At 34.1% G+C, this 26,792-nt stretch overlaps 4 protein-coding genes and 1 pseudogene across 5 annotated transcripts; 4 read left to right on the forward strand and 1 right to left on the reverse strand.

Moving 5' to 3' along the window:
- Positions 1-577: 577 nt before the first annotated feature.
- Positions 578-1,326, forward strand: LOC140860752 (glutathione transferase GST 23-like; annotated as a pseudogene).
- A 2,562-nt stretch (positions 1,327-3,888) lies between these two features.
- LOC140866853 (uncharacterized) lies at positions 3,889-5,303 on the forward strand. Its single transcript, XM_073271912.1, has 2 exons — positions 3,889-4,217; positions 4,296-5,303. The coding sequence occupies exons 1-2, from the start codon at positions 4,049-4,051 to the stop codon at positions 5,204-5,206; spliced, it is 1,080 nt and encodes a 359-aa protein (XP_073128013.1). The 5' UTR covers positions 3,889-4,048; the 3' UTR covers positions 5,207-5,303.
- A 4,648-nt stretch (positions 5,304-9,951) lies between these two features.
- LOC140867484 (rhamnogalacturonan I rhamnosyltransferase 1-like) lies at positions 9,952-13,121 on the forward strand. Its single transcript, XM_073272554.1, has 8 exons — positions 9,952-10,835; positions 11,040-11,107; positions 11,225-11,313; positions 11,395-11,560; positions 11,645-11,934; positions 12,014-12,218; positions 12,321-12,478; positions 12,737-13,121. The coding sequence occupies exons 1-8, from the start codon at positions 10,520-10,522 to the stop codon at positions 12,960-12,962; spliced, it is 1,518 nt and encodes a 505-aa protein (XP_073128655.1). The 5' UTR covers positions 9,952-10,519; the 3' UTR covers positions 12,963-13,121.
- Positions 13,122-13,393: 272 nt separating this feature from the next.
- LOC140867485 (calcium/calmodulin-regulated receptor-like kinase 2) lies at positions 13,394-18,881 on the reverse strand. 2 transcript variants are annotated; one of them, XM_073272556.1, is made up of 8 exons: positions 18,506-18,881; positions 16,878-17,262; positions 16,214-16,367; positions 15,404-15,530; positions 14,524-14,609; positions 14,361-14,432; positions 14,070-14,273; positions 13,394-13,958 (listed from the first exon to the last, which is right to left on the reverse strand). In XM_073272556.1, exons 2-8 carry the CDS (start codon positions 17,201-17,203, stop codon positions 13,656-13,658), a joined length of 1,272 nt encoding a protein of 423 aa, XP_073128657.1. In that variant the 5' UTR covers positions 17,204-17,262; positions 18,506-18,881; the 3' UTR covers positions 13,394-13,655. The 2 variants fall into 2 exon arrangements, with proteins under 2 accessions (XP_073128657.1, XP_073128656.1); XM_073272555.1 differs by having other exon boundaries at positions 13,395-13,958; positions 18,575-18,881.
- A 3,207-nt stretch (positions 18,882-22,088) lies between these two features.
- LOC140864021 (O-fucosyltransferase 27) lies at positions 22,089-26,281 on the forward strand. Its single transcript, XM_073267898.1, has 9 exons — positions 22,089-22,673; positions 23,143-23,227; positions 23,385-23,452; positions 23,558-23,646; positions 23,727-23,970; positions 24,085-24,288; positions 24,402-24,530; positions 24,628-25,184; positions 25,393-26,281. The coding sequence occupies exons 1-9, from the start codon at positions 22,437-22,439 to the stop codon at positions 25,865-25,867; spliced, it is 2,088 nt and encodes a 695-aa protein (XP_073123999.1). The 5' UTR covers positions 22,089-22,436; the 3' UTR covers positions 25,868-26,281.
- The last annotated feature ends 511 nt before the right edge of the window (positions 26,282-26,792 follow it).

Consider the following 26,792-nt stretch of genomic DNA (forward strand, 5'->3'; position numbering starts at 1 on the left):
AAATATAGTACAAATAATATATTAACACGCACATGAATTATTAAGCTTTATAATAATGATGATCATGATGTATTATGTAATCGTTCCCAACATAATCGCTCGCCGACATATAAATTTATAATTTTGACAGAATATTAATAAATAATGTGTTTTTTCTAAACGTCCTTCACATGATTTTAGCTCCTTAGGTACCTTTTCAATTAGTAAAACGATGAATTGCTAAAGTTATAAAAAAAACAGCTAATAATGACAAATTTTAAAAAATAAATACATTGCTATATATATATATTAATTTTTTTATTTGATTTAATTAAAACTCGCGAAAGATGAACGTAGCTGCATATGCTTTTAATTTGTTTAATTGTTTCCCGTGAATCACCACTTCCCAGAAAAAGAAATAATAAAGGATTTTTTAATATCATGAGCCCCGAGTCCCACGAGTATGTATGTTTGTGTTTTTTTTTAAGGAACGCAAGAATTACATGTTTTAATATAATATGAAACGTCGTTACGTTACACCAAGTAATATTATATATAGCATAAATATAATATAGACTCGATCCCAAGATTACTTTTAATGAATGAATTTGGAGTGAAAGTGAAAATAAATTGCCAGAAAATCAACATGATGGAGCAATCTAAAGTAACTCTGCATGGCTTTTGGACGAGCGCTTATGTTTACAAAGTGATATGGGCACTGAAGATGAAGGGGGTGGCGTTCGAGTACATCGAAGAAGATCTTCTGGGCAACAACAAGAGTGCTGCTCTTTTGGAGTACAACCCCGTCCACAAGAAACATGGCCTGATAGGGATAACCCCTTGATGCCTCAAGATCCTTATGACAGAGCCATCGCTCGTTTTTGGATCGATTTCGGGCAGCAGAAGGCCTGTGATCATCATGGATTGAATGAATTAGATTAATTTTACCATCGATCGTTTTTTATAAACTAATTTCTTGATTTTCAGGCTCCCATTTTCTTCGACTTCTTTATGTCTTCCGAAGAGAATCGAGAGAAGAGGGGACAACAAGTGTTGGAAACTCTGAGAATCATACAAGACGAGGCACTGGCAGGGAAGAAATTCTTCGGGGGAGATAGGATTGGATTGGTGGACTTGTCATTTGGGTGGCTCGCACATTGGATGGAAGCCGTGCAAGAAGTGGCGGGGTTGCGGATTATGGAGCCACACGTGCTGCCTGAATTGTGCGAGTGGGCCATCAAGTTCGGGCAAGAGCCTGTGATTAAGGAAAATCTTCCGGACAAGGTGGAATTGGTGGCCTGCTTCAAAGGCGTCAGGGGGAGAATGGCCTCCACCAAGAACAAGTAGTTAGCAAGATTCTTGGTCGTGTGTTTAAATGTTTTTTTTGTTTGCTTCAAACGCTTCCCTCTTTCTATTTTTATGCTTTGATGATTGATGATTGATTGTTAATTAGCAGTTGGTGACCATATTGTGGTTTAAGTGTACCATAGTTACAATTGTGTGCCTGGTTTGGTTTGAAAACACACGCCCTGGCTCGGAAGCGGAGCTGGTGGTGTTATTTTTCAAAGTTATAAATAAGTTGATTTTGAAGCGATCGGATCTCACTTGTCCGTCATTTGACGTCGAGTCTTTTGTGATACGATCTCACATATCAATATTTTTCGAGGGACTATTTTGTAAATAAATTATGAGAAAAAAAAAAAGAAATATGTAAAATCACGTTTGATGATTAAATGGTATTTTTCACAAATGAACTAAATTGATAAACAAAGTGTAGGATCGACTGTTGTTGTTTTACCAAAAAATTATAAATGATGATAATAGTGTAATTGAATCTTTTGAACCGTAAAACAACTCAATCGTAATTGTTTGATCGATCTACCAGTAAGGATATTTATTATATTCAACAAAAAAAAATTTAAACATAAATATTTTAAAACTATATGTCAAGTAAACACTATTGTAGAAGAATATTTGTGTGAAAAAAAATCATATGGGATAAATAACAAGAAAAAAAAACTTTTTGATTCTCACCAAACGGCAACTAGCCCGATTTCATTGGATTGATAAGATTTTTGGATTTCAAACATATCTAAATCAGATTAGTCATTAAGTTACCAATTATTATAATTTATTAGTGTCTCGATATACGGATTATGTGCTTATAATATTTGATATTTTAAAATTTTAAATTTGATTCGGGTAATTTAGCAAATTTTGAAATTTGTTATAGAAAAAAGTGAGGAAATGAAATGAAATGAAATTCATACCACCCAACCACGTTGGTTGGACTAGTCCCTTCCCTCTCAATAATAGTAATTAGTATTCGAACTCACGCGTTACATGTTTTTTATTATCTATTTTTTAATTAAAAATAAAAATAATAATAAAAAATAGGAAGAAAATGACATTTTTGTAAATAAATATCCATAAAAATTAAAGGACAAAAAAATATAATGAAATGATATTTCCGTAATCATACGACAATCAAATGACAAAACGAACGAGTGATGGCATATCAACGTACCAAAGCTTTCAGCTTTCTTCATACTTAATATAGTTAGGGATGGTTCGGTACGGTATACCACATATCGTACCGGAAATCGCATATGGTATTGGTATGATACCGTGTATATCGATTTTTTTACACTATTTTTTAAAAAAAAGTATCGGTATACACGGTATCATACCGATACCGTGTATACCGATTTTTTTTTCGGTATACCGAAATACCAAAAATTTAAAAATCTTATACCGATATCGATACCGAAAATTTCGGTACGGTATCATACCGTACCGAAATACCAAAAATTTTCGATTTTTTTTCGGTACGGTAAAGACGGTATGACGGCATTTCGATATTTTTTGTCAGCCCTAAATATAGTACTAACATTTAAGCACACGCTTTGCGTTTGTGATATAATAAATAAATCATACGTTTCATATATATATATATATTGTCGTGATTTATTTTTCACTGTTACAAAAAAAAAAATGGTTAAGAAAAGAATGTGAGAAAGTAGGGAAGTGATATGTTACCTTTAGTGAATAATATTAAAATGATCAAAAACGATTATTTAATACCTTCGTGCATTATAATATTTTATATATATATATATAGATAGATAGATAAGAGAGAATGTGTATATTCGGACTATAGAAGCAAAGATGCACATCAACACAATACAATATAATATAGACATATTCACATAGTTCTATATATCGCCAAAGGGAATTATTGCTGCATGTGAACCCGTGAAGAACTGGAATTCCCGACACATAACAATATGTATGTCAAACACTTGTACTCATCAAAATCAGAATTTTATGCCACAGATGGCACAAACTCATAGAACCACAGAAAAGGAAAATTTGTAATGTATATATTATGTATTTATCTTCTCGTGATTCTGGTATTTTATATAATTAATCAAACTTTAACACATTATTACATTGTTATATTTAATATGAAAATATAAATGATCAAAATCACAAAGTGACAAATGTAGGGGACCAAAAAAATAATTTTTCCTAAAATTTAAGCTATCTCCACCATTAATCAATCTAGACCCTACCAAAACTCAAGTACCACTTTAAAATCACATGATGAAGTGATCTACAGGCAAAAGTTTGATGAGCAAACTCATGCAAATGTAACCTACGCCACGTTTGGTATGTGAACCTAGACAGACACATGAACTTCGTGAGAGCTTTGAGCATCTCGTGAACTAACTGGACCCCAACTCCCAATCAACTAATATTGAAGAATTATTCACATAATTTCGATTACTTTAATTAGTTCTTTACATTTAAAATTCCCCTGTTTGATACTTACTAATAACTGCTGCTAGTTTGCAGTTTACTTGTTTCTTCATGAATGACATTAAGACCCCTTATTCTTGGCTAGTATAAAAAGATAACACCTTTCCTACAAAATATAGCTAGCTAGCTCTCCATCACAAAAAATACACATATATTCAGAGGAATTTTAGGGGTTCTTGGAAAGCCTTTCTCTTGAAAACTAATCAACACAATTTGATTTAGTTTTGTAGAGCTGATTTTATGCTACATGATGTCTTTGTTTCGGACACTGATTTTTCTTAGTTTAGCTTTTAGTATCAGCTGCTCGGAGTTATCCAAGAATCAGAAGAAGCTTCCATCTGCAGTTCTTGTAGGAACTGTGTACTGTGATACATGCTTCCACCAGGATTTCCCCAAAGCCAGCCACGTTATTAAAGGTCTCATTTCATGATCTAAAACTTGTTCATTCAACATTTTTAACTTTGATTGGATTTTTTGCATGTTGTGTGTTTTAGGTGCAACTGTTGCGGTTGAGTGCAAGAACACGAGATCGAGTTCGAGTTTGAGTTTTCGGAAAGAAGTGAACACAGATAATCATGGAGAATTCAAAGTGAATCTCCCTTTCTCTGTGAGCAAACATGTCAAGAAAATAATGGGATGTTCTGTGAAGCTAATCAGCAGCAATGAACCTTACTGTGCTGTGGCTGCAACCGCCACTTCGACTTCTTTGAACCTTAAATCAAGAAAACATGGCGTGCACATTTTCTCTGCCGGATTTTTCACGTTCAAGCCTTTGAATCAGCCACTGGTTTGCGATCAGAAGCCGAGAATAGGGAAGAAACAAAGTGTTCATCATGATGATCATGACAAATCTTTCATGGTTTCAAACGCTTATTATTATAATAATGACCCCACAGTTCAAGATCCCCCTGTTTTAGGCCATCTCCCGCCGCTTCCACGGCTGCCACCGCTGCCGCAGCTTCCTCAGCTGCCGCCGCTCCCCGGAATTCCATATCTACCACCCGCGTCTGCTAAAGAAATCTCGATAAAGCCTCCAAGATCATCTGATGATCAAGAGATAAATCTGCCCGGAACTTCCGAAATTCCGCTGGTACCGAATCCGTTCAACCCGCTATTCCCTCCAAACCCTCTTCTGCCGCCGCCGGCTTTACTTCCTCCGGTTGTTCCTTCGCCACCGTCGTCGATATTTCCACCTGTATTTCCTTCCCCGCCGCCTAGTATCTTTCCTCCCGTTTTCCCTGCGCCGCCTTCACCCCCGGTTTTTAAGCTGCCGCCAATACCTGGCTTTACTCCATCAGCTCCGCCACCGCCGCCACCTTTTCCCATCTCTTTCCCCCCGTTTCCCTTCCAGCCGACGCCTGGGTTTCCCGGAGTGCCGCCTGCTGTTGTGTCAAGCTCCCCTTGATTTTGCACTTTACATTATCCATATAACGGTCACCACATATGTATAATTAAAAGAAAAATACTACTTTTAAAATCTTTACGTGAAAGTACTTCGAAATAAACTTGGTCCACACTTGTTTACATTTGAAATTTTATTATGTTTATGTTTTACAATAATAATAGATTTAAACAACTTAACAAATGTTGTCCTATAGTATTGTTATAAAAAAATATATACATAGTTTTTTTAAAAAAAAAACAACATTATATTGGATATTACAAAAATATTATTAGAGGTACAGAATGCAATACCACTTCGGTCGATATACATACATACATACATACATATATATATATTATTGAAAAATACTAGAAAATATGGCATTTGCTTCGGACGTCATAAATCATTATGCAAGTTGCACCAATTGATTTTCAAAGTATTCATACCAGACTACCAGTTAACGCTCTTTTGAACTTTCAAATCTCGGAAAACGTTACTCACTGCTGATTGAATGAGTCATGACACCATAACCTCAATTTTATGACAAAATCTAAGCGTCGAAATTTGCTTATAACAATCGTATAGTTATTATATCGAACATAGTAATTATTTTTTTTGTGACGTGAAAATCCACAATCACTACCATTAACCAATATTATTTGAACTCAAATAGATGAAATACAAGAGCCCATGGGTGAGAACTGTAGAAGACAACCCTAACAATGAGTTTGAGATGACCAAACAAAGAGGAGAGTTGGGCCAAAAAGATGTATATTGGGTCTATGATAATAAGCCCAATTATACATAATTTTATTTAGACAAATAAAATCCTTCTCAATTAATGGCCTTTTAGCATTAGCTACATATGGCAAGTCCATTACTCCAATTATTGAGACTTGAGAGATTGCCCCATTAAGCTTTTGGGAGGGTCATGGTTTTTCAACGGGATACTTTTTTCGAGTTGTTCGGATTCGAACTCAAATTCAAAATCGTAAATTTTCGCGTGTACGTTGCATCAAATTTCGGATAATTTTTTTAAAATATCTCTTCTAAATCATAACTGAATATAAATCTTCCATGATCACAAATGGATTAGGCGAGAAGTATTTTCTCTTCTTATAATATATACATTATAAAATTTGAAAGCATATACAATAAATGGATGCCGCGGTGGGACGTGATCACATTATTTTTCTTGTACCAAATTTGGTACGTATGGTCCTATATAATATCGCCACCTATCGATATTAATGCTCCGACATAATTGCATTTGCTGGTGGCGGAATATATTTTAGAATTTAAATTTTAATGGTACTAAGGACAAACGGACCGACAATCTCTTTGCAACCAATACTTTGTTGGAATTTCTAAAATTGCAAAAAAATAACACCAAAATAAAAACCTTGCCTAAGTTAAGATATATTTATACACACACACACACATGAGTCATGACACGACACCTATATGATTATTGGTATATATTATTAAAGAAGAGTATTTATTATAAGGACATTGATTTTCAGCAATAAAACTTTATGTTACGTGTCAAGAAAAATAAGAGTATTATCTCTTATTATAGAATAACCATTTTGGTGTACTTAATTTACTTGTATTCTAAAACTACCAATATAATTTGTTTTGCATTTTAATCAAAATTTTAATATATATATTTTTCATTATTTTAATATACACATATCTTATTATTTAATTAAAAAATCTGCCTCACACTAATTAATTTAATTTGGTGAAACCTAAATAAAAACGACAATTATATCGTCTCTATAATATTAATAATGTTAAATAGTATATGTTAACTAAATTATTAGCAAAATTATAATGTCTTATCGATTTTTAATATTTTTAATTAGTAAATATTTTTATATGTTAATTTAAATTTTTAAAATATTTAATTTATCATATCAATCTTAAAAATAACATGAAAATTAATTAGTATTAAAAAACATATATTTTTTTATAAAAAAATTATGCATATAAACGCATCATGTATAAGAGAAAACTAATAAAATTTTAGGCAAAAACTCGACGGTCTTAAGGGTCATTTTTATGAGACGGGTCTCTTGTATGGGTTATCCATTAAAAAGTATTACAATTTATGCCAAAAATATTACTTATTATTATAAATATGAGTAGGATTGACCCGTCTTACGGATGAGACTGTCTCACAGGAGTGTTACTCAAAATTTTAATATATCTAATCTCCAAATAGTTCGATAGCAGCACTAAATTATTTGACATGAGAAACTTTCTAATTTATCCGAACAATGGAAACTATATTCCATGAAAGTCAGATGACTCAGATCCATTTATTTATTATTCAGTAATTCTCAATCACTTTCATTTCTCACTTTTCGACCAACTGATTTCCTTTTTTATTTTTATTTTTTGATTTATTTATTATTATTTTTAAATGGAATAAAATGAAAAGGTGGATCGAAGAAGAAAGAAACAAGTTTTCACGCGACAATTGAAGCTCTTATTGGCTCAACCTACCCCGAAAGATGACTTATCGTCCAATTAAATTGGGTCCTTGTGACCACCATTACCAAAGTAATGGTTGCATTAAAATTCATGAGACAATAATGTTTTTTTTTTAAAAAAATATTTTTTATAATATATATGAAAAAATTGCTTTTTTGGTCATGTATATTTGTCATTTTACGATCTCGGTCTTTTATATTTTCAGATTTCAATTTTAGTTCGTTATATTTGTTTTTTTTGGTAATTTTAGTCTTTTTTTCGATGTGGTGCTGATGCGGCACTAATATAGTGCTGATGTGGAGCTGACGTGTATGAAAACATACAGAACCGAAATCGCAAAATAACGAACATACATGACCAAAATTGCAGTTTTTCATATATATATATATATATATATATATATATATTAAACACTTAAATGAGACTTTTTTTTAGGAAATGAATAAGACTATTTCACCTACTCATTCCCTTGAAAATGACCGATTCCTTAGTGCCCACCGAGAGGTTTTTGACTAAATGGAGCACTTAAATTCTTCCACCATTTTTACATGTCCCAACCACCGGGGCAAAATCTCAGTTAAATCAAAATAGGGGATAAAATAGGTTTAATCTGGAAATTCGGAATTTATAAATTTAATTTATTAGTTTGTTTGGTATTTTGATTTTTCATCCTATCCGTTCAATTAGTTCGATGTTCGTAATTTTTAAGAAATTAAAACATAATAAGATAGCTATATATTCTAAACTTCTCAATTACCATATATATGTTTTAAATTATTCTAAAAATACGTCACTTTGATATAGTTTAAGTCTTTTACTCATCGAGTTAGATCGTGAGAGGGGTTTTTAACAAGTGATCATTTATTTATTTTTTTCTCCTACTATTTGATTATTATTTTTAATCGAAGAGTGTATTTGTTATAATTTGGTCTGCAACTCGAGATTTCGTCTCAAACATTGAATCTTTTAATATTTTGATGTCAGATAAGCTATCGACTTAATCGTTTTTAATTAAACAATAGTTATTCCGGTGAATCGACCAAATAACCAATCTTAAATCGTTTGAGTCACATTTTATTAAGACTTATTATTTTTATTTGAAAAATATTTTATCATGTGGTAAATTTAGAGGAAGGAAATCGAAGAACTTAGCATAAACGAGAGGAGCTTAATTTAATTTTATTTTTTTGAAAAGAAACCAACCATATATTTCAGATGTTTGAGTCAGCAATTACAACTTCGTTAAGCCACGAAGGAATATTACATCCAAAAAACTCCAAATTCGATCCTATTTTAATCACTTCACGGGCAAGACAATGAGCAACACGGTTTGCCGATCGTCGCATATGCTTCAGAGATACAAACGTTGAATTATGAAGATAATTGTTCACTTCCAATGCCACAGCCCGCTTTCGAACTATAATCCTCCACAGGTTGGACAACTCACGACTGCTTGCACTTGAAGCATTAGTATTAATTTTTTTTTTTTTTTAAAAAAAAGAATGGATAGTATAATATAGTAGATGGAATAACAAGTTTAAATAAATAACAATAATAACAGTGCCACATTGCCGCAAGGACAAACAACATATCACGGGCAAAGGCAGCCCTCGAGATTTCGAAATCCCATATACTCCAAAGTCGAACTGTCAATTATTTGTTTGTTCCCTAGTCTATATTAAGAATATATATGCAATAATAACATATAATAATTACTTTTTATATCACCATCTATTCGTTTTTAGATCGACAAAATTATACATATTCATAATTATATTTATTAAAAAATCTTAATACTGAAAAAGAAAAATAAATCTATCTAAATTTTATTCAAATTTAACCGTAAGATTTATTTTAATTTTATCCATTTTTAAACGATCATACCACTCTCAAGTCTCAATACAAGCAAGTAATTATGAAGCGATCATCAAATTTAAAAGTAGCTAAGATTTTTATATGAATATATAAAGTTTCTAATTTTATTAGATCTTTTGAATTTTTTACACTGATATTACTTAACACCAAAATATTTTATTAATATATATGTACTAGTTTTTTAAATAAAATAATAAGGAGATTCTGATCGAGATTTATGTTGCGACATTACATCTCATAATTTAAAGTGAAACGAGAAAAATTTATATATATTGTATTGAAGAATAACGAAATAATTGACAGGAAAATCAAAATTTAATGTTTATATTTTTTTTTAAAAAAATATATAATGATGAAGTTCATAGAAAAACATTCCACACCGACGGTATAACTACGGTCACCACTGTGTGCTTTCTTGTGTGTTAACATTCTTCCCTGAGTCTCATCTCGTAGAAATCTTTCCATTTTCTCTCTGGAATCCAAAATCTTCAGAAGGGTTTTCCAGTATCTCGGTTTTGATCCTCCATTCGCCTTATTCACCCGAAACTTTTTCTTTTTTTGGCCTTTTTTCGCTGCTGGTACATATTTACAAACTACCCTTTGCTGGCGTTAACTTGAATGCTTCGCAATGTATGCGTGTTTTGATGAATAATGAGAGTTTGGGAAGAGCAGTTTTCAAGATAAGTAAGATCGTCATTAGTTAGCATTGTGATTTTCCGTCTGTGCTTTCGATGTGTTTTGTTTAATGATAATATAATAATTAAAGATTTAGATTCGCCTCGTTTTGCGTAACCACACTCTTAATTTAATCCAAATTAGTTTCAAGATTTGATTTTGAACCATATGCTAGTAGTATTTTAATTCTTTTAGAACTTTATTAGCACCTCGACACCGAATTTTTGTCAAGGGTCTTCGGAATTTCATGTCTTTTGCCTGAGTTTCTTTGGTACTGGTATCGAAATGTGTAGAGTGGAGGATAATGATGAGAAGGGAAAAAAGAAATGTGGACATTGGGATATAAATATGAAGTTTTTGGGTGGAGTGAAAGTGAAAGATGCCAAGGTTTTGGGGGTGACTCATGGTAGAATGAAGCTTTGGATTATAAGGCTAATCACTACATTATTGCTGTGGACATGCATCATTCAATTGGTGGCAATAGGAGAAGTTTGGGGGCCAAGGTTATTGAAAAGTTGGCCTTCTTGTTCCAGTTCCCTTGATATGAAGTTATTGACCGATACTTCGTTTGTTCAACCTAAACTTCATTATCCTCCGAAGAGTGAGTTTCTGGTTTTTGGTTTTTTGCCTCTCTATTCTGTTTGTTTCATATAGGAGTTTGCTAGTTCTGATTCTAGAATTCTTTCTTGTTCATTATTGACTTTAGATGTTGAATCTCACTACTTAGTCCATCAGTGGAGTGTCATTTGCCTTATTACATTCGAATTCTTCTCCTTTTTTGTCAATCTGGTTGTATTGTTTCCAGGGGTGTACAACAACAATGGATATCTTATTGTTTCTTGCAATGGAGGACTTAACCAAATGCGAGCAGCTGTAAGTTGTTTCTTGTTGATTATAATTCATAACTAGATGTTTGAAAACTAGGTGCGATTTTGTATCTGATCAAAAGATATTTCTTGATGATCAGTTGCTTCTTGGTTTCCTTTGCAGATATGTGATATGGTCTCTATTGCAAGATACCTTAACGTCACCCTTATTGTCCCGGAATTGGATAAAACTTCATTTTGGGCGGATACGAGGTAGATGAAATTTGGCGTTTTCTCTAAGTTCTAACGTTGGACTACCATTCATCAGTTGCTAAGATTATATTTTCTTTTTAGTTCTTTCCAGGACATATTTGATGTTGATCACTTCATTGCATCTTTGAGAGATGAAGTTCGGATACTTAAAGAGCTTCCTCCTAGGCTTAAACAAAGAGTTGAGCTGGGAATGTTCTATGAGTTACCACCTATTAGTTGGTCGAACATTTCTTACTACCACTCTCAGGTTGTTTTTCTTAAGATAATTGGAGTCGGTACTTTGAATGAATATTTTTATATGATGGAATTCATGTTGTGATTTTCATTGCAGATTCTTCCTCTTCTTAAGAAATATAAAGTTGTTCACTTGAATAAAACGGATGCCCGGCTCGCTAATAATGGGTTACCACTTGAGATTCAGAAGCTAAGGTGTAGGGTGAATTTTAGTTCCTTGAAATTCACTGCCCAAATAGAAGAATTGGGCCAAAAAATTGTGGGGATGCTGAGGCAAAATGGTCATTTCTTGGTTCTTCATCTTAGATACGAGATGGATATGCTATCTTTTTCTGGATGCTCTCGAGGCTGTGACGCTGAGGAAGTGAATGAGCTAACTGCAATGAGGTAAAAAAAGTGTTCATCTATCCGTGTAAAAATACTGAATCATGTTCTTTTGCTGACGGCATAAATTGATATCATCTAGATATGATAACCCCTTATGGAAGGAGAAAGCCATAGATCCCGAACTTAAAAGGAAGGAAGGTCTATGCCCTTTGACACCGGAGGAAACTGCTCTAATACTAACTGCACTTGGTATTGATCATAACATTCAAATATATATTGCTGCTGGAGAAATTTATGGTGGGGAAAGGAGGCTAAGAAGTATGGTCAGGGCATTTCCTAACATGGTTAGTAGTGAATAACTAAAGCTTGATCCCGAAATGCCTAATTTCGTGTACTTAGACTCTAGAACGTCATTTTCTGACCACTAATCGCATTTGTACCAATAGGTCAAAAAGGAGACATTGCTGGAACCCTCCGACTTAATGTTTTTCCGGAACCATTCATCTCAAATGGCAGCTTTGGATTATCTAGTCTCGTTGGAGAGTGACATATTTATTCCAACATATGATGGAAATATGGCTAAAGTTGTTGAAGGACATCGCAGGTACATTTATATTCCTGTGATCTATATGTGATGAATTCTGCATATCTTCTATGTTTTAGCTGATTTTATTAAGTTGGGCAGCAACAACTGTCACAACTATCAAAATGTTGTGCTTCGATTGTGATAAGATTTAAAACATTTAAACTATACAATTACAATTAGTAATGGATTTTAGATTAGTGGCAAGTATTCGATCCTACACTGGCCATAATTCATTTTATAGTTATGTTTATTCAAGATCCTTTGGAATCCCTCCAGGTTTCTTGGTTTTAAGAAGACTATTCTACTGAACCGGCGAGTTTTGGTCGATTTGGTAGATCAATACAACAATGGTCTATTGAGCTGGGACGAATTCTCTTCTTCCGTGAAACTATTCCATGAAAACCGAGTGGGACGACCAGAGAAGCGTATCGTCATTCCGGAGAAACCAAAAGAAGAAGACTACTTCTATGCCAATCCACATGAATGCCTTGTGACCTACTAGAAAGGTTCCATTGATCATACACAGCTCGTGTGTGTTATTCTACAGATATTATTGATTCTTTTACATTTTTTGTTTATCAGCTTGTATATACGGATTGTACCCTGTGACTTACTGGGATGCATAACAAATTTTGGCAAGCAAGTGAAATAAAACCGTATATCTTCATCCTTATCTGGCAATGTTCAATTCAAATTACTATACATCATTCATGTAAATTTTTTGCTCGTTGTTTCCGATTTTAGTTATGAAACTAATGTTTAAGTTTTAACACAAGCAACCATACATACGTGGGATCGAACTCACGTCTCTTCCTCGAAAGGAGAGGTTTATACCATTTTATCCAAGTTAAATTCGCCGTCAAATTTGATAATCTCGAAAATGATAAAAAAAAATGATAATTCTTTTAGTTTGCACGAAAAAACAGATAGTAAGATCCTGATGTGACTGATGACTAAGAATACCACTTCTAGAGGCCAACCATTGCCCCACAGTTTCGAACAACATTTCTATTTATAGCAGATGTTTTTACACATTAGTTCAAAGGAAATGAGAGCCCTACACTTCAAAACTAAAGCTGTAAATCAAGACCTTGTATAGTCGTCATCCTCCTCCTTTACTTACATTCGTCACTGTCATGACTAATATCGTTTCGCCAAAAATAATGAAATAATAAGATCACAAACCAAACCATCCTCATTCTGTTAGCCTTTCATTGATACTGGCCATTTTTTTCAATTCCAGTTGCTGACACTCTATCCTACTCACAGCTCTCGAATAATCTTCTCTGGCAAATGACATTGTATCTTCTTTGACAAGGCGCCTTTGCTTTACCTTTAGAATAGCCTGTGAAACCTCTGAGATTGAGGGGCGTCTTCGGGACGTTTTATGCAGACACCTGTGAGCGATTTTCGCAAGAGCCCTCACCTCTTCTATGTTACACGAATCTGTAATTTTGGCGTCGATAATTTCATCTACACCATCTGGGGTCATGGCAGCCTTAGAAAGGAAACGGAAACACAAAGTTAGAATATAAAGTTTAGGTTGTGAGAAGAAAGTAACGCGATAGTTCCATAATACTGAGAGAAATGGAGGAAACAAGTGTCTTACAAGATTGACGTATTCCATCAAGTTTTGGTGTGGATGGATGGCAGTGATGAGCTCGAAAAGTATAATACCAAAGCTATATACATCACTTTTTGCTGTGAACGTGTTCGTTGATATATACATGGGATCGATATACCCATATGTACCTTTAAGGCCAGATTTATGGCCATCGTAGGTTTCTTCTTTTGAAAGTCCAAAATCAGCAACCTATTAATGAAGGAAGCCAAGATGCAGAATCAAAATATCTTGTTATAGAGAAATCTATGTTCTAGCAACTTGTGAGTTGTGATTCACCTTAGCTCTCATGGAGGAATCCAGCAGTATGTTTGCTGATTTCAAATCCCGATGTATTACAGGAGGCACTGCCTGTTACATAACAAGAAATCCGAAACCGTTTTAATGGCAAGTTCTCTCATTTGTAAAAAAAGGTAACTAAGTATGATATCGTTCAGCAAACCCCATCATGAAGATATTCAATCCCATGTGAAATGTCTAGGGCTACTTGCAGTCGATCCTCCCAACTTAACACTCGTTTGTCTTCACCTAATTGTGGGGATAAAAAAATAAGCTGTCACCATCCAGAGAAATATAAGGAAAGAAAACAGAGATGAGGAGACAGAAAAGTTATTTGACGAGAGTTTGGCAATCAATTTAAAAAGTTCTTAGTTTTCCTGCATATGGAACAAGTAGTACGTGGAAAGTAAAACATGATCACTGTATCCAAAGTACAAGCTAAGAATCAACTGTAAATTATGCATGTGAATGGCCTATTTCAAAAAGACATTACTTAACTCGTTGTGTAATATAAGATCACTTGTACAGAGGATTTGACTTAAATAGTGAAAATTTGTCGCTGATACAACAACCCCAACATACAATGAATCAAAGAACAGACCTTTTTACGTTAATTTTAACTTCATCATTACCACCTCCTTTTCTCGCTCTAATGACCAAAATAAAAAAGTGTGGATAATCAAAAGCCAGTTGAGTATAAAAATATACAAAAGAAGAGAATACATGACCCACGTCCATTTATCTAGACATGAACACGACTCTTGATACTATTCATATGGCCCCAAACAATACCATATCAAAGTCAGCAAGACTTGTTACTGCGGTTGGACATTATGGAGACTATCATATCTTTCAAATTCTTGCAAAATCCTTTTCACTGTGTCTTTGGTTAATTCGTGGATAAACAGACACAAACTAGTTTTATTCTTCCACTAGGATATTATTCAAATACGGAGTGAGAGTAGCAATGGCAATGCTATAAGATAATAGTGATTACGGACAATAGTATTCAGCAGACCAGATCATATGTATTATCAACTTACTATATATAAGGTTTTCCAAGCTTCCGTTGCTCATGTACTCATAAACCAGCATGCGTTCTCCTTTATCAACACAGTATCCAACTAAATTTACCAAATTTCTGTGATGCAACCTAGCTAGCAAAGAAACCTGAGAAAAGAATGGTAGATACCATAAGATCAAGAACTGAATTGAACATTTATATAAAGTGAATCTGATGCAGTCTATCTGAGAACATCACCAGGTAAAAGCTTTAAGAAAGGAAAAAAATACAGCCAACACAGTAAATTCGTTAAATGTTTATATTTATTTTTGTCCAAGGTCCCCTTTGAACAATATGTTTTCCTACTTTTTTAAAATTTCTTCACATACTTCTTGGAACTGAAAATATTATCTGCTCAAATGGCAACCTTCACATTAAAATGAGAAACAGTAGAATAAGTATTCCTGTCATTAAAGGAGATGATTCAGTTCCACAGTAGCAGCATATTGGGAGTCTATTCTTAGAAGTGGAAAATGTTTAGAAATGACACCAAAATTTATATCGGTCTATAATTTAACTATTCCCTAATTGCAAATATACGTCTCCATCACCAGGTCGAGTTTTTAAGGGTATATAACGTTTCAATTGGTTCTAAACTGTACTCCTTCCATGGGAAAGTGAATGATCTCTTTATTCATGGGTGAATGGACTTTCTTGTTCGATAATATCAAGTGATGAATTTAAAAGTATAAATGCATATGGTAAAGTGAGATTAGTTGATTGGAGGAGAGGCGTGACAGTCAGTAAGTAGTACAATCTCCGGGTGAACAGTTAAGGATCTTGCTGCTACCTCTGTGTGAAATTCCCTTTCCCCTTGTTTGGAATTTGAAGCAAGAACTTTTACAGCAACCACTTCACCTGCAGGCATTATGGCTTTATATACTGGGCCAAATGAACCCTGGCCAAGAATAGTTGTGAAATTCTGTGTTCCCTTCTGAATGTCTCTGAAAATGAGAAGGGGCATCAATCATAGATCCATCAAATGCTACATGTGACGTAAATACCAAAACATGAAAGACAATTACTGAGTGAAAAGTATCCTGATTGAAAAGCATAATCGAGCTTGGTAAAATCAACATACTATGAGTGAGCAAACCCGTCCTGCCCTCTCTTTCATGGGTCATCAAACTCCTCCACTTTCACCCTTCCCAACATACAATTCATGGGATGAAACAAAAATAAAAATTTGTTGCTAACTTTGCAATATAATATAAGGAAACGTCCGACGCCCTCCAACCCTAAGATCTCCAACTCTTACATTAAATAGTATATCGAATGTATTCTGATTTGTAGTGGGATTATTGGCAAGGAAATACTTGGATCATCCAAAATTAACCAACTTTTAGCGATCATAATATGCCATCATACGTCAGTCAAGAAAAAGAACCTCCAACAACAATTAAATTTAAGCTAAACGTGATGAGCATGAAAACTAATTCAACAGGACAACATACTTGTAATGGTATCTTGGAATACCAGATGCTGAAGCAAATCGATCTTTGGTATGATTATTCCACCATGAATGTTGAGGTTTTTGGTCAAGGAACTCTGAACCCGGGATAGTTACAGAATTTGAGATAGAGGCGCTTGAATCAATGCTCGTACCTAAGCCATTAGTTCGTATAGGAAGGATAGCAACAGATCGTTCATTTGAGCAGCGCCGAAGATGAGCACGTCTCTTATACCAACAAATGCCAAAGAATACAAGTGATGCTATGAGTATGCCCGCAGTCAAGCCAACAGAGATGCCAATTATAACCAAATCCGTTTTATGAACCATTTTATGGTCCTTCAACCGTATTACAAATCAGAGGCATTGCAGGAAAAGTACCATGGTCACTGGAATTGTACATTAAAAAAGAAAAGCATAACTCAATTAAAAACCAAACAGTTGAAAGAGAATAAGAACTCATTGCCAGTGGCAGAAGACAGTATACGACGTCCTATTGGAACAAGAAATTTTTTCTCCAGAACTTGATTTTATATGTTATGGCACAACAAATTTAGATCACCCTACCAAATGTCACCGAAAAATTCAAGGACACTAATTAGCAATGGAGAAATGGTTTTTGATACATGCACAAACAAATTTGCAATAGTTAAATCCACGGATAGACCCGAGCGCAAATAGTTCGACAACATTGACCCATCGTTTATTCATAAATCATAATTTTACATGTGAAAACTAACATTACATTTTTTTTTTTTACTTGGGTTTCAAAGGGAGAGAGATTTATGTCAGCTCACCCAAGTGGTGGTGACAACCTAACATATTTCATGTTCCTGTACTCTGCACCGCATAGTCCCATTCTTGCTTTGTTTGTTTGTCTGTTTTTTTTAAGAGAAAATCGAGAAATTGGGACATAAATACTTTGATTTTATTTCATACATCAATATAATCCACTACTTGCTTCGTAGAACTCCGTGTCCGCATCTAAATTTTGACCGTAGGCAAATTATATGAACCATGAAAAATATAATATAAATGCATAGCCGATAACAATAAGCATGAATTAAAGCGATATATAGGTTCCCAAATCATTCCATCAGAAGTTTTCGCTAATTTGTTAACACTCAAAACTTAGAGATGGTATCCATTCAAACCGAAACAAACATTTACATTACACCAGATAACCCTATCATTCTTTTTTTATGAAACATAATCAGTAAACTGGAATTCCAGTAAAAGAAAAAGATGATCATCAATCGATAAATATTAGGAATTTGAGAAGCTACATGATACCACAACAAAAACCTTGAATAGATGATATCGCAATACTTTAAAAAAGCTACAATATTTATTTTTTAAAAAAAGCAGGAATAACCGAATAAGCACATGAATCAGAGATAATTGATCAACATGATACTACAATAAAAAGAACTGAATAGAAACACAATGGAAACGTAATCTAACTCATACAGGTTTCACGTACAAAAGGTAATCAATAGAATAATCAAACTTTCAAGGCATCATCGACGCAACGATCAAGTGGGTTTCCCAAAAACTTCATAAACAACAACAGTACAGGTAGAATACAAACAGCACGGGATCACAAAAAAAGAATCGCTTTCAGTAATATACCCAAATATCGGCTGCATTTTCAACTCGAGGAAGAAAAAACCCGGAACACGACCAAAGAGAAGAAATTACCCGTGGCAGAGGAAATCCCATCAAATATTTTTCAAGCTGCAATTGACTTGTTCAGCTGCAAACAACAAATCATATCATATTATATAAAACATGGAGTAGTTTAATTTGGTACATATGGGAAAAAGAATTCTTTGGGGAGCGAAACAACATCGATTGAAGAGGCAAACAGGGTTTTGGGGCGAGATGTAAACGGTGATCACTGGGGAATTTGGCAGTAGAAGCCGATTTTGCCGATTGGTTGGGTTTAGGGAGTGGACTTGGGCACCTCCGCCTTTTTGTCCTGCGTTTTGGTTTTGTTCGAGTCAAATTTCTCACGCGGCGAAAATTACTATAAATTTTTCTGTCAATTTATATCAAATTATATAGTTATTTATTTTTATGCATATATAATTAAAAAAAATGGTTTTCACGGGAAAATTTTATAATATTGATATTATCCATGAAAGAGTTGATTTGCCTCGCGAACAAAGATTAGTGACATTATCAGACTAGAGATCTAGTTAATTAATTATAAGATAAAGCAATTTTCTAAATAAATATATTTAATTGTTCAGAATATACAAAATCTCGATTCTTTAAATTTATGTTTCCAGCACCACTCTTATTACGTCTAAAAAAATAAATCTAATTTTAAAAATAAAACTCAAATATAAAAATTAATAACGAAATGATCACGATAATACAATGTTCCTCTTTTTTATCACTCTGATATCGTACAACCACAAATCTCTTTTTGTAAAAATTAAAGGTCATTTATGACTGGTTGTTTGAAACAATATTTAAAACGAATTTTAAAATTTAATGGAGAGTTATAGTTTATTTTTAGAACACATAGTTTTATAATATAAAATTACATTTTATATTAAAAAAAATGTAATATGTATACCAACATCTAATTTCAATTATTTTCTCATTACTAATTACAGTTATTTTTACATATTCGTATTATTTAAGTTTTTAACTCAATTTTTATTTAAATTATTATTATTTTCATATAATAATATCAAATCCACTAATTTGATTTATTATTATTATGTAAAAGTTGACCGATTTGAAAAAAAAAAAGAGTAGAAGTTCGGTCTACATTTCGTCATTTCGTGCCCATTTCACTTGTTCTATATATTATTATTATTATTATTATTATTATTATTATATATATATATACATATATTGCGTAAAAGAAAGTTTCCCCCCTGAAATGGAAAAAATTTGCATTTTGCCCCTTTAAAGACCCTTAAAGAGTTGCAAAATGCCACCTCTAGGCTGCTATTATTTCGTCAGGAGTAGTTAATGACTTTAATTGGAATTTGGAGCTGCCTTCACATACCCCGCATGTGCTCAATAAATAGTTTTTACTCTTATACAAGAGTGTTCCCTAAATTGTGAAGTAGGAATTCGCTTCTCTTAGGTCTCAACATACATTTTTTTTTCTCAAAATGAATTTATGAGTTGTCCAACGATTTACTTGATTAAAACGTGACTTACAGAGTATCACGATTATTGTTGTTATCCAATGATTTATTTGACTAACGTGACTTGCAGAGTATCACGACGGCTGATTTCCGCGTCATGAAAAAAATAAATGAATTTTTTTTTTACGTAAATGTCTATATTTTTTTAGAATATATATATATATATATATTATTATTATTAAAAATTAAGAGAGCGTGAAAGAATGAAGCCATTCTTTGTACGTCAATTATTTTTTAATATTTCGAAAAATATCTTTAGATTTTTTTAACATAATCTTACATTTTTTGTGCAGACTCTTCTCCATTTTTTTCGTGCAATATGCAATTCCCAAATATGAGATATATTTCTTCTCATTCAGAATCATCAAAAATTAAAATATTGAACCAAAGATCTCAATACATTCCATTGTTCGATAGTTTTGTAAAATTATTGAATTTATTTACATTTTGCGAAACACATCACATCACGTATAACACAATTACATAATTGCTTATACATATGAATGCTGTGCATATATATGTATGTGTGTTAGTCAAAAACATTATCTAAACTTTTTTTTTCTTGTGAATTTTATTATGTTAACGGAGATTGTTACCTTTCGATCTCGAATTAATTCTATTTTCTATATATTAAAATTCATTATTTTTATTTTAAATTTATAATTATGAAACAAATTATTTTGACCAAAAAACTCGAGAAATTATTTATAAATAATTAAATAAAATAATTGACTTTGAATTTAACACTCTTGTATAACGATAAATAAAATTCAATTTATATTTTAGAAAAAGGTTAAAATATAATCAATTAATATAAAATAATATAACATGTGATTTTTAAAATATATAAATTAAAATTACTAAATTCTGAAATTTTTTATTTTTTGTTTCAACCTAATTTCCTCGTATATTTTTTTATAAGGTTTCGGATAGAAGAAAAACATTGAAAATGATTGAATATTATTTTGTTAACTGAGTCAAGAAGTAAACATCTAATCATAGCAATCATGTCATATTGTAAGCCCACCACCTTCACGAAATTGCTCGGAAGACTTATAAATGCCCAAATACAGAAAATAAATGGACTTTCAGATTCATATCTCACCACGCGAACGTTATCTTCTGTTGGCGCAATATCATTTTCTATATTTAATAAATATTTATTAATTGACAAGTCATTTTGAATTTTCGTCTTAAAAATATCTCTAGTTTAATTTATAATTCATATTTTTTTAAGAAAATAAAGCAAACAATTTCAAACATGAATTCTGGTTAAAATTCCATGTATACCGTCAATCGTTATTAAAATATTTTTTGGGAAAAATTTGCATATAAAATGATCGGTCAATAAAAAATACGCACTATGTTAATTATTAAAGCTTTGAAATAGAATAATATTTGTTGTTTTTTTTTATTTTTCTTTTTGAAACCAATATTTGTTGTTGTTAGATTTATCAAGATAACGATTTTCCAAATCATTCATCATATTAACTAAGTTTAAAAGTTAATAAATTTGGTCCGTGTGAAGTTTTTTGCCTCAATAAATGGCAATAAATATGTACGCACGAATGTTGGAATTTATCCTTTACATCTCTTTAACTTGTTATTTAAATCAATCTGGGATATATATTATACACACGATATTTGGGGAAAAAAACATGTGAAATGGTTTCACTTGTTCCTTTCGTGAGACGGATATTCAACTCTGACCCGACTAATAAAATATGTTAATTTTTTTATGTTAAAAATATTATTTTACACTGCATATATAGATCATGCCGACTCATATCACAAATATAGATATACGAGACCGTCACATAAAAGACCTCTTAAATATTTGGAGGTTATGTAATTTCAAAAACCACAATCCAACAGTTGAACTTCATAGTCGAGTCTAATTTAAGAACTGCTCTTTCGAAAAATATATAAATAAAATATAATATAATCATCATAATTATCTGGCCTCGAGATTTCAAATTTAAACTATGGTTCGAGACTCGATCGTATCAAACACACGAATAGCCAAGAGAGGCTGGACAAGTGACTGGTGAGTTGTTGGGGTTGTCTGATCTCTATTCTCTCATGTAGAAGGCAGAATCCAGCCGTGTTAAGACGCGCCACCTGTGAGAATGGGTTTAGTATAAAGAAATATGGTCTATTTACCATTTTTTCACTTATATATGCAAACACACATATGATAGTGTTACATACATAGACACCCATAGACATAGACAACAAACAAATCTGTGTCTGAACCGTTTGGTGTTCCCAAATCCAAGCAATTATCTTACTCACACGAGTCATCATCAGTTCCTTTCAATTCCTTTGACTTCCACTCTCACCGCGTCTCTATCTTCTTTCACTCTCACTGGGTGCGTGCAGTGCGTGAAATGAGGTGGGTTTCGCCCGCCAAAGGCGGCGGCCCTAGCGGCGGCGAGAAGGGAGTGTTTTTCAAGTCCAGGCTGAAGTGGGTGGGGCTTATAGGCCTCGTTCTGTCTGCTGTCTCACTCTTCGCACATTTTCTTCTCGCGAGATACACTTACGGGTTTGCTGCTTCAGACTACCAGTCTTCGATCACCATCTTTTCTTGGAGGCCCATCTTGGAGAATGCAGGATTTTCCAGCGATGTAATGTGATAAAGATCCAAACTTTCTGTGTAATTTCCTGTGTTTTTCTGCTGCGATTTGGTTTGCGCGGTTCGAATCTAGGATTTTAGTTTCGTTTAATGGTGTGTGGGTCTCGAGTTTGCTGAAACTGTGTGATTGAATTATGCTTTTCTTGTAGAGAGAAGAGATTTTGGTTTATTGAATTGCGAAAATTCGAGGAACTTTTTAGGGAAATGGAGTGGGTTTTATGAATAATATTTTTCTAATGTGGTGTTTAGTGGGGCCAATCTGCTGGTATAATTGCTAATTAGTACCCTTTTGAGTTACTCATAAGTTTAGTTTTAGATCCCCTATGTTCATATGCACTTTCTATGTTTCTGAAGCCTAATGTTCCTGTTTTGTGGATTTCCGTACCTTTGTAGGTATGATTAAGGGTTCTTTTTATTTCGTTTGGTGGTTTTATGGGACATCATAGTTTCGCTATTTGCAGACTGCATTATATAGAAGACTTTGGGGTCCAGTCAGGTCTCTTGATTCGATTCATCCTTATGCTAATCCAAGAGGACACTATGTAGGTAAGATTTTTTTCTTGATGAGCTGAGGTAGATTGGTGGCAATTCCCTAATTTTGGTTTATGAAAATCAGAAAATATTAAATAGAAATCAAGATATCTTTATATTTTCGTCCGAATATGCTGTTTATTACTTAATAATAGGATTCAATATGTTGCAGCTCCTGTCACTAGCAACGGATTTATATTTGTGAGGATACAAGGTGGTTTTCACGAAATCAGAAACTCTGTGAGTGTTACGCTGTCGTTTGAACACAGCCTCATCTATCTGGCATATTTTTTTGTTATTCTTTTTATGAAGGAGAATTCTTTGCAATATCTTACTTTTCTGCAGATTTGTGATGTTGTCGTCGTTGCTCGGCTTCTCAATGCCACTCTAGTTATTCCTGAGATACAATCCACTACAAGTAGCAAGGGAATCAGGTTGGTCTCTTTTCAACTTTCAATACATGTTTCTGCTGCACAAAAGATTGGTTAACTCAATACTCATTAATGTTATGCAGCACGCAGTTTAAGAGTTTCGCTTACCTCTATAACGAGGATCAGTTTATGGTGGCTTTAGCAGAGGATGTCAAGGTCGTCAAAACACTACCAAAGGATCTTAAAGGCGCGAGAAGAAAGAAAAAGATCCCATCTTTCAAAGTCTCCAAGTCGGCATCTCCATATTTCTATCTCCACCATGTTCTTCCAGTGTTGAATATGCACTCAGTTGTCGAGCTTGTTGTACCGGATGGTGGGTGCTTGCAGGTAAATACTAGAACACATAATATTTTGTTGCGCACAGCTATCCTTTTTAATTATGGTGGCGGCACGTCACGCATAAACCAATATGTCTTTGTGATATAATCTGGTATGAATCAGGCAGTACTTCCTCCACATCTAGAAGAATACCAAAGGCTGAGATGTAGGGTTGCTTATCATGCTCTAAGGTTCAGAGAGGAGGTCCAGGAACTTTCCACAAAGATTCTGTACAGGTTGAGGGCTTCTGGACGTCCATTTATAGCCTATGATCCGGGGATGACGAGGGATACTCTAGCATATCATGGCTGTGCTGAGCTCTTTCAGGTATCTCTTTAGTTAAACCTTTTGCCTTCCAGTGTTAGCTTCTGTATTATTTTTTCAATCCGTTAAGGTTTGCAAAACATTCAGTCTTTGTTTTGTCTGCTGTTCCTATTTAGGATGTGCATACCGAACTTATCCAGCATAAGCGAGCCTGGATGCTAAAGCGGGGAATTGTCAGAGGGAACCTTTCTGTAGATTCAGCTACGCAGTTTCGTAACGGTCTGTGTCCACTTATGCCTGAGGAGGTATATTTCGTTAATATAAATCGATTATGTTTCTTGTCAGAGTTCTTGTAGACCATCTTTTGTAACTGAATATTATTATTATTATTATTTTTTACAGGTTGGTATTCTTCTTCGAGCTTATGGCTACTCATGGGACACAGTAATATATGTTTCTGGTGGTGAGGTCTTTGGTGGGCAGAAGAAACTGATTCCCTTTCATGCAATGTTTGAAAATGTCGTCGACCGGACTTCCTTGAGCGTGCCGTGGGAGCTAAATAAAATGTATGGTCGGGAAGCTAATCTCGTGGATAAAGCTCCCAAGGCTTCATCACCTCCAGTGAAAGTCGAACGGAAGCCCAATGACTGGAAAAATTCAGGGCCTCGACCACGTCCACTCCCGCCACCACCAGCTCGACCAAAATATCCTTACAACATTGAAGGTTGGTGGGGTTGGGTATCTGAGAGCGATAATGAGCCGGAGAGTACAGTTATCGAGTTGAGGACCAATGCACATAAATTGCTATGGGAGGCGATAGACTACACTATCTGTCTAGAAGCAGATGTATTTATCGCAGGATTTGATCGTGATGGTAAAGGAAACCCGAATTTTGCTAGCTTGGTTATGGGGCACAGGCTCTATCAGTTTGCTGCCTCCAAAACTTTTCTCTTAGACAGGTGATTTTCGTGACACCATAGCCTCCACACCCCATTCGACAAAAGCTTTGGAATTATGTGTGTGTTTCTTCGGTATTTTTTCCCCAAAATTGGAGGTTTCAAACCCCAAAATCCTGAGTTGTCTCAGTCACTCTACTCTACTGATTTATTGGATTCACCCCTGATGCTAGACATAGTCTTATCATGTTTTTCTTGCCATGTGATGTAGGAAAGAAATCGCGAAGCTTTTAGATGAGATCCGGGACCACTTTTACCAAGCCAACCACACCTGGATAACATCAGTACGAAGACATATGAGAAGAAATTTAATCGATGGTCTGATTCAGGAATCCGCTAGATCGAAAACGTTATCATTTTTGTCGTTTCCCATCCCCGAGTGCTCATGCTTGCGAAACAACCCAGCTGAAGTGTCGTCCCATGCTTCAAGCCCTTCAGCTCGTTCGCAGCTACACAATGCTCTTGGAGCTATGCACCACTGTCCATCCTGGATGGATGGAGTACCTTCTGGATCGATGGACAAGGAAGATGATGAATATCTCGAAAAAGATGACTCAGATTCACCCGCCACTGGGCTTCTTTTCCGGCAGAGTGATGCTGGTGAGAGTCCTGAGGGAGTAGAAGTAAGCAGCAAAGAAGATGCACAGATCGAAGATCAAGAGGAGCTAGAAGGCGGAGAAAGGTGACAAGATTGTGGTGATTCTGAGAGGCATGGTTATAAGCAACCACCAACTTGTATTTGAACCGGGTTGGTGCCTATTCAGAACGACCGGTCTAGCGTGCTCGGGTATGGTTCGATGAATCCTCGAGATGGGATCTTTGAATGATCCCTGCCATTAATTTTTGACGTAATCTAGGTCTTGTGGTTTAGGGTCTTGACGACAATGGAATGACTCTAGTTTAGGGTGTTGTACTTAGGAATCATAACTATTGAGAGACTGCCTGAATTAAGGTTAAGGTGGTTGCACACCTTCATCGAAAAAAAAATCAAAGAAATTGGCATGACATGATTGGACGTGTTTCTATGTTTTTTTTAAACGTGGCTTGTCTGTATAATGTATATATTATTTTTAGTTGGAGAAGCGATTTGTTACAATCGAGTTTCGAAATTAAAAAATAGTTAGACTTGTCATGTTTTTGTTTTGTTGTGTTTCCTGTATAACTTTATTCAGACGTGATCTATGTGTTAACATTATTTTCTGTTATAGGAGTATGAGTTTATTATAATCGAGAATTTGATGTGAAGTCATAAATTGAAGCGCAAAATTAAGAGACAAATCCACAAACTAAATCCAAAGTCGAAGTCGAGAATCTCCATTGGTTCCAATATGCAGTTTAATATAAAAGTATAAACTACTGTCCCTCTCTGCTATAATATTATAATAAGATATAGAGACGTCACGCTTGTTACCGATAATTATTCAGTTGTCATCGTAATTTACTGTATCAAGATTTTTATAGGAGTTATTGATTTATCTAACGATATAAAGAACTTAAATTATAAAATTTGTATCCCCGATTTTTGACTTCAAATCAATGGTCATATTAAGCGGATAACTTTAGTTTATCTGATACTAATAATTTAAATTTAAAACGAATATGTAATTAGAT

The sequence above is a fragment of the Henckelia pumila genome, chromosome 4 (genome assembly GCF_033568475.1).
Source record: "Henckelia pumila isolate YLH828 chromosome 4, ASM3356847v2, whole genome shotgun sequence".
In the NCBI taxonomy this organism is placed as follows: domain Eukaryota; kingdom Viridiplantae; phylum Streptophyta; class Magnoliopsida; order Lamiales; family Gesneriaceae; genus Henckelia; species Henckelia pumila.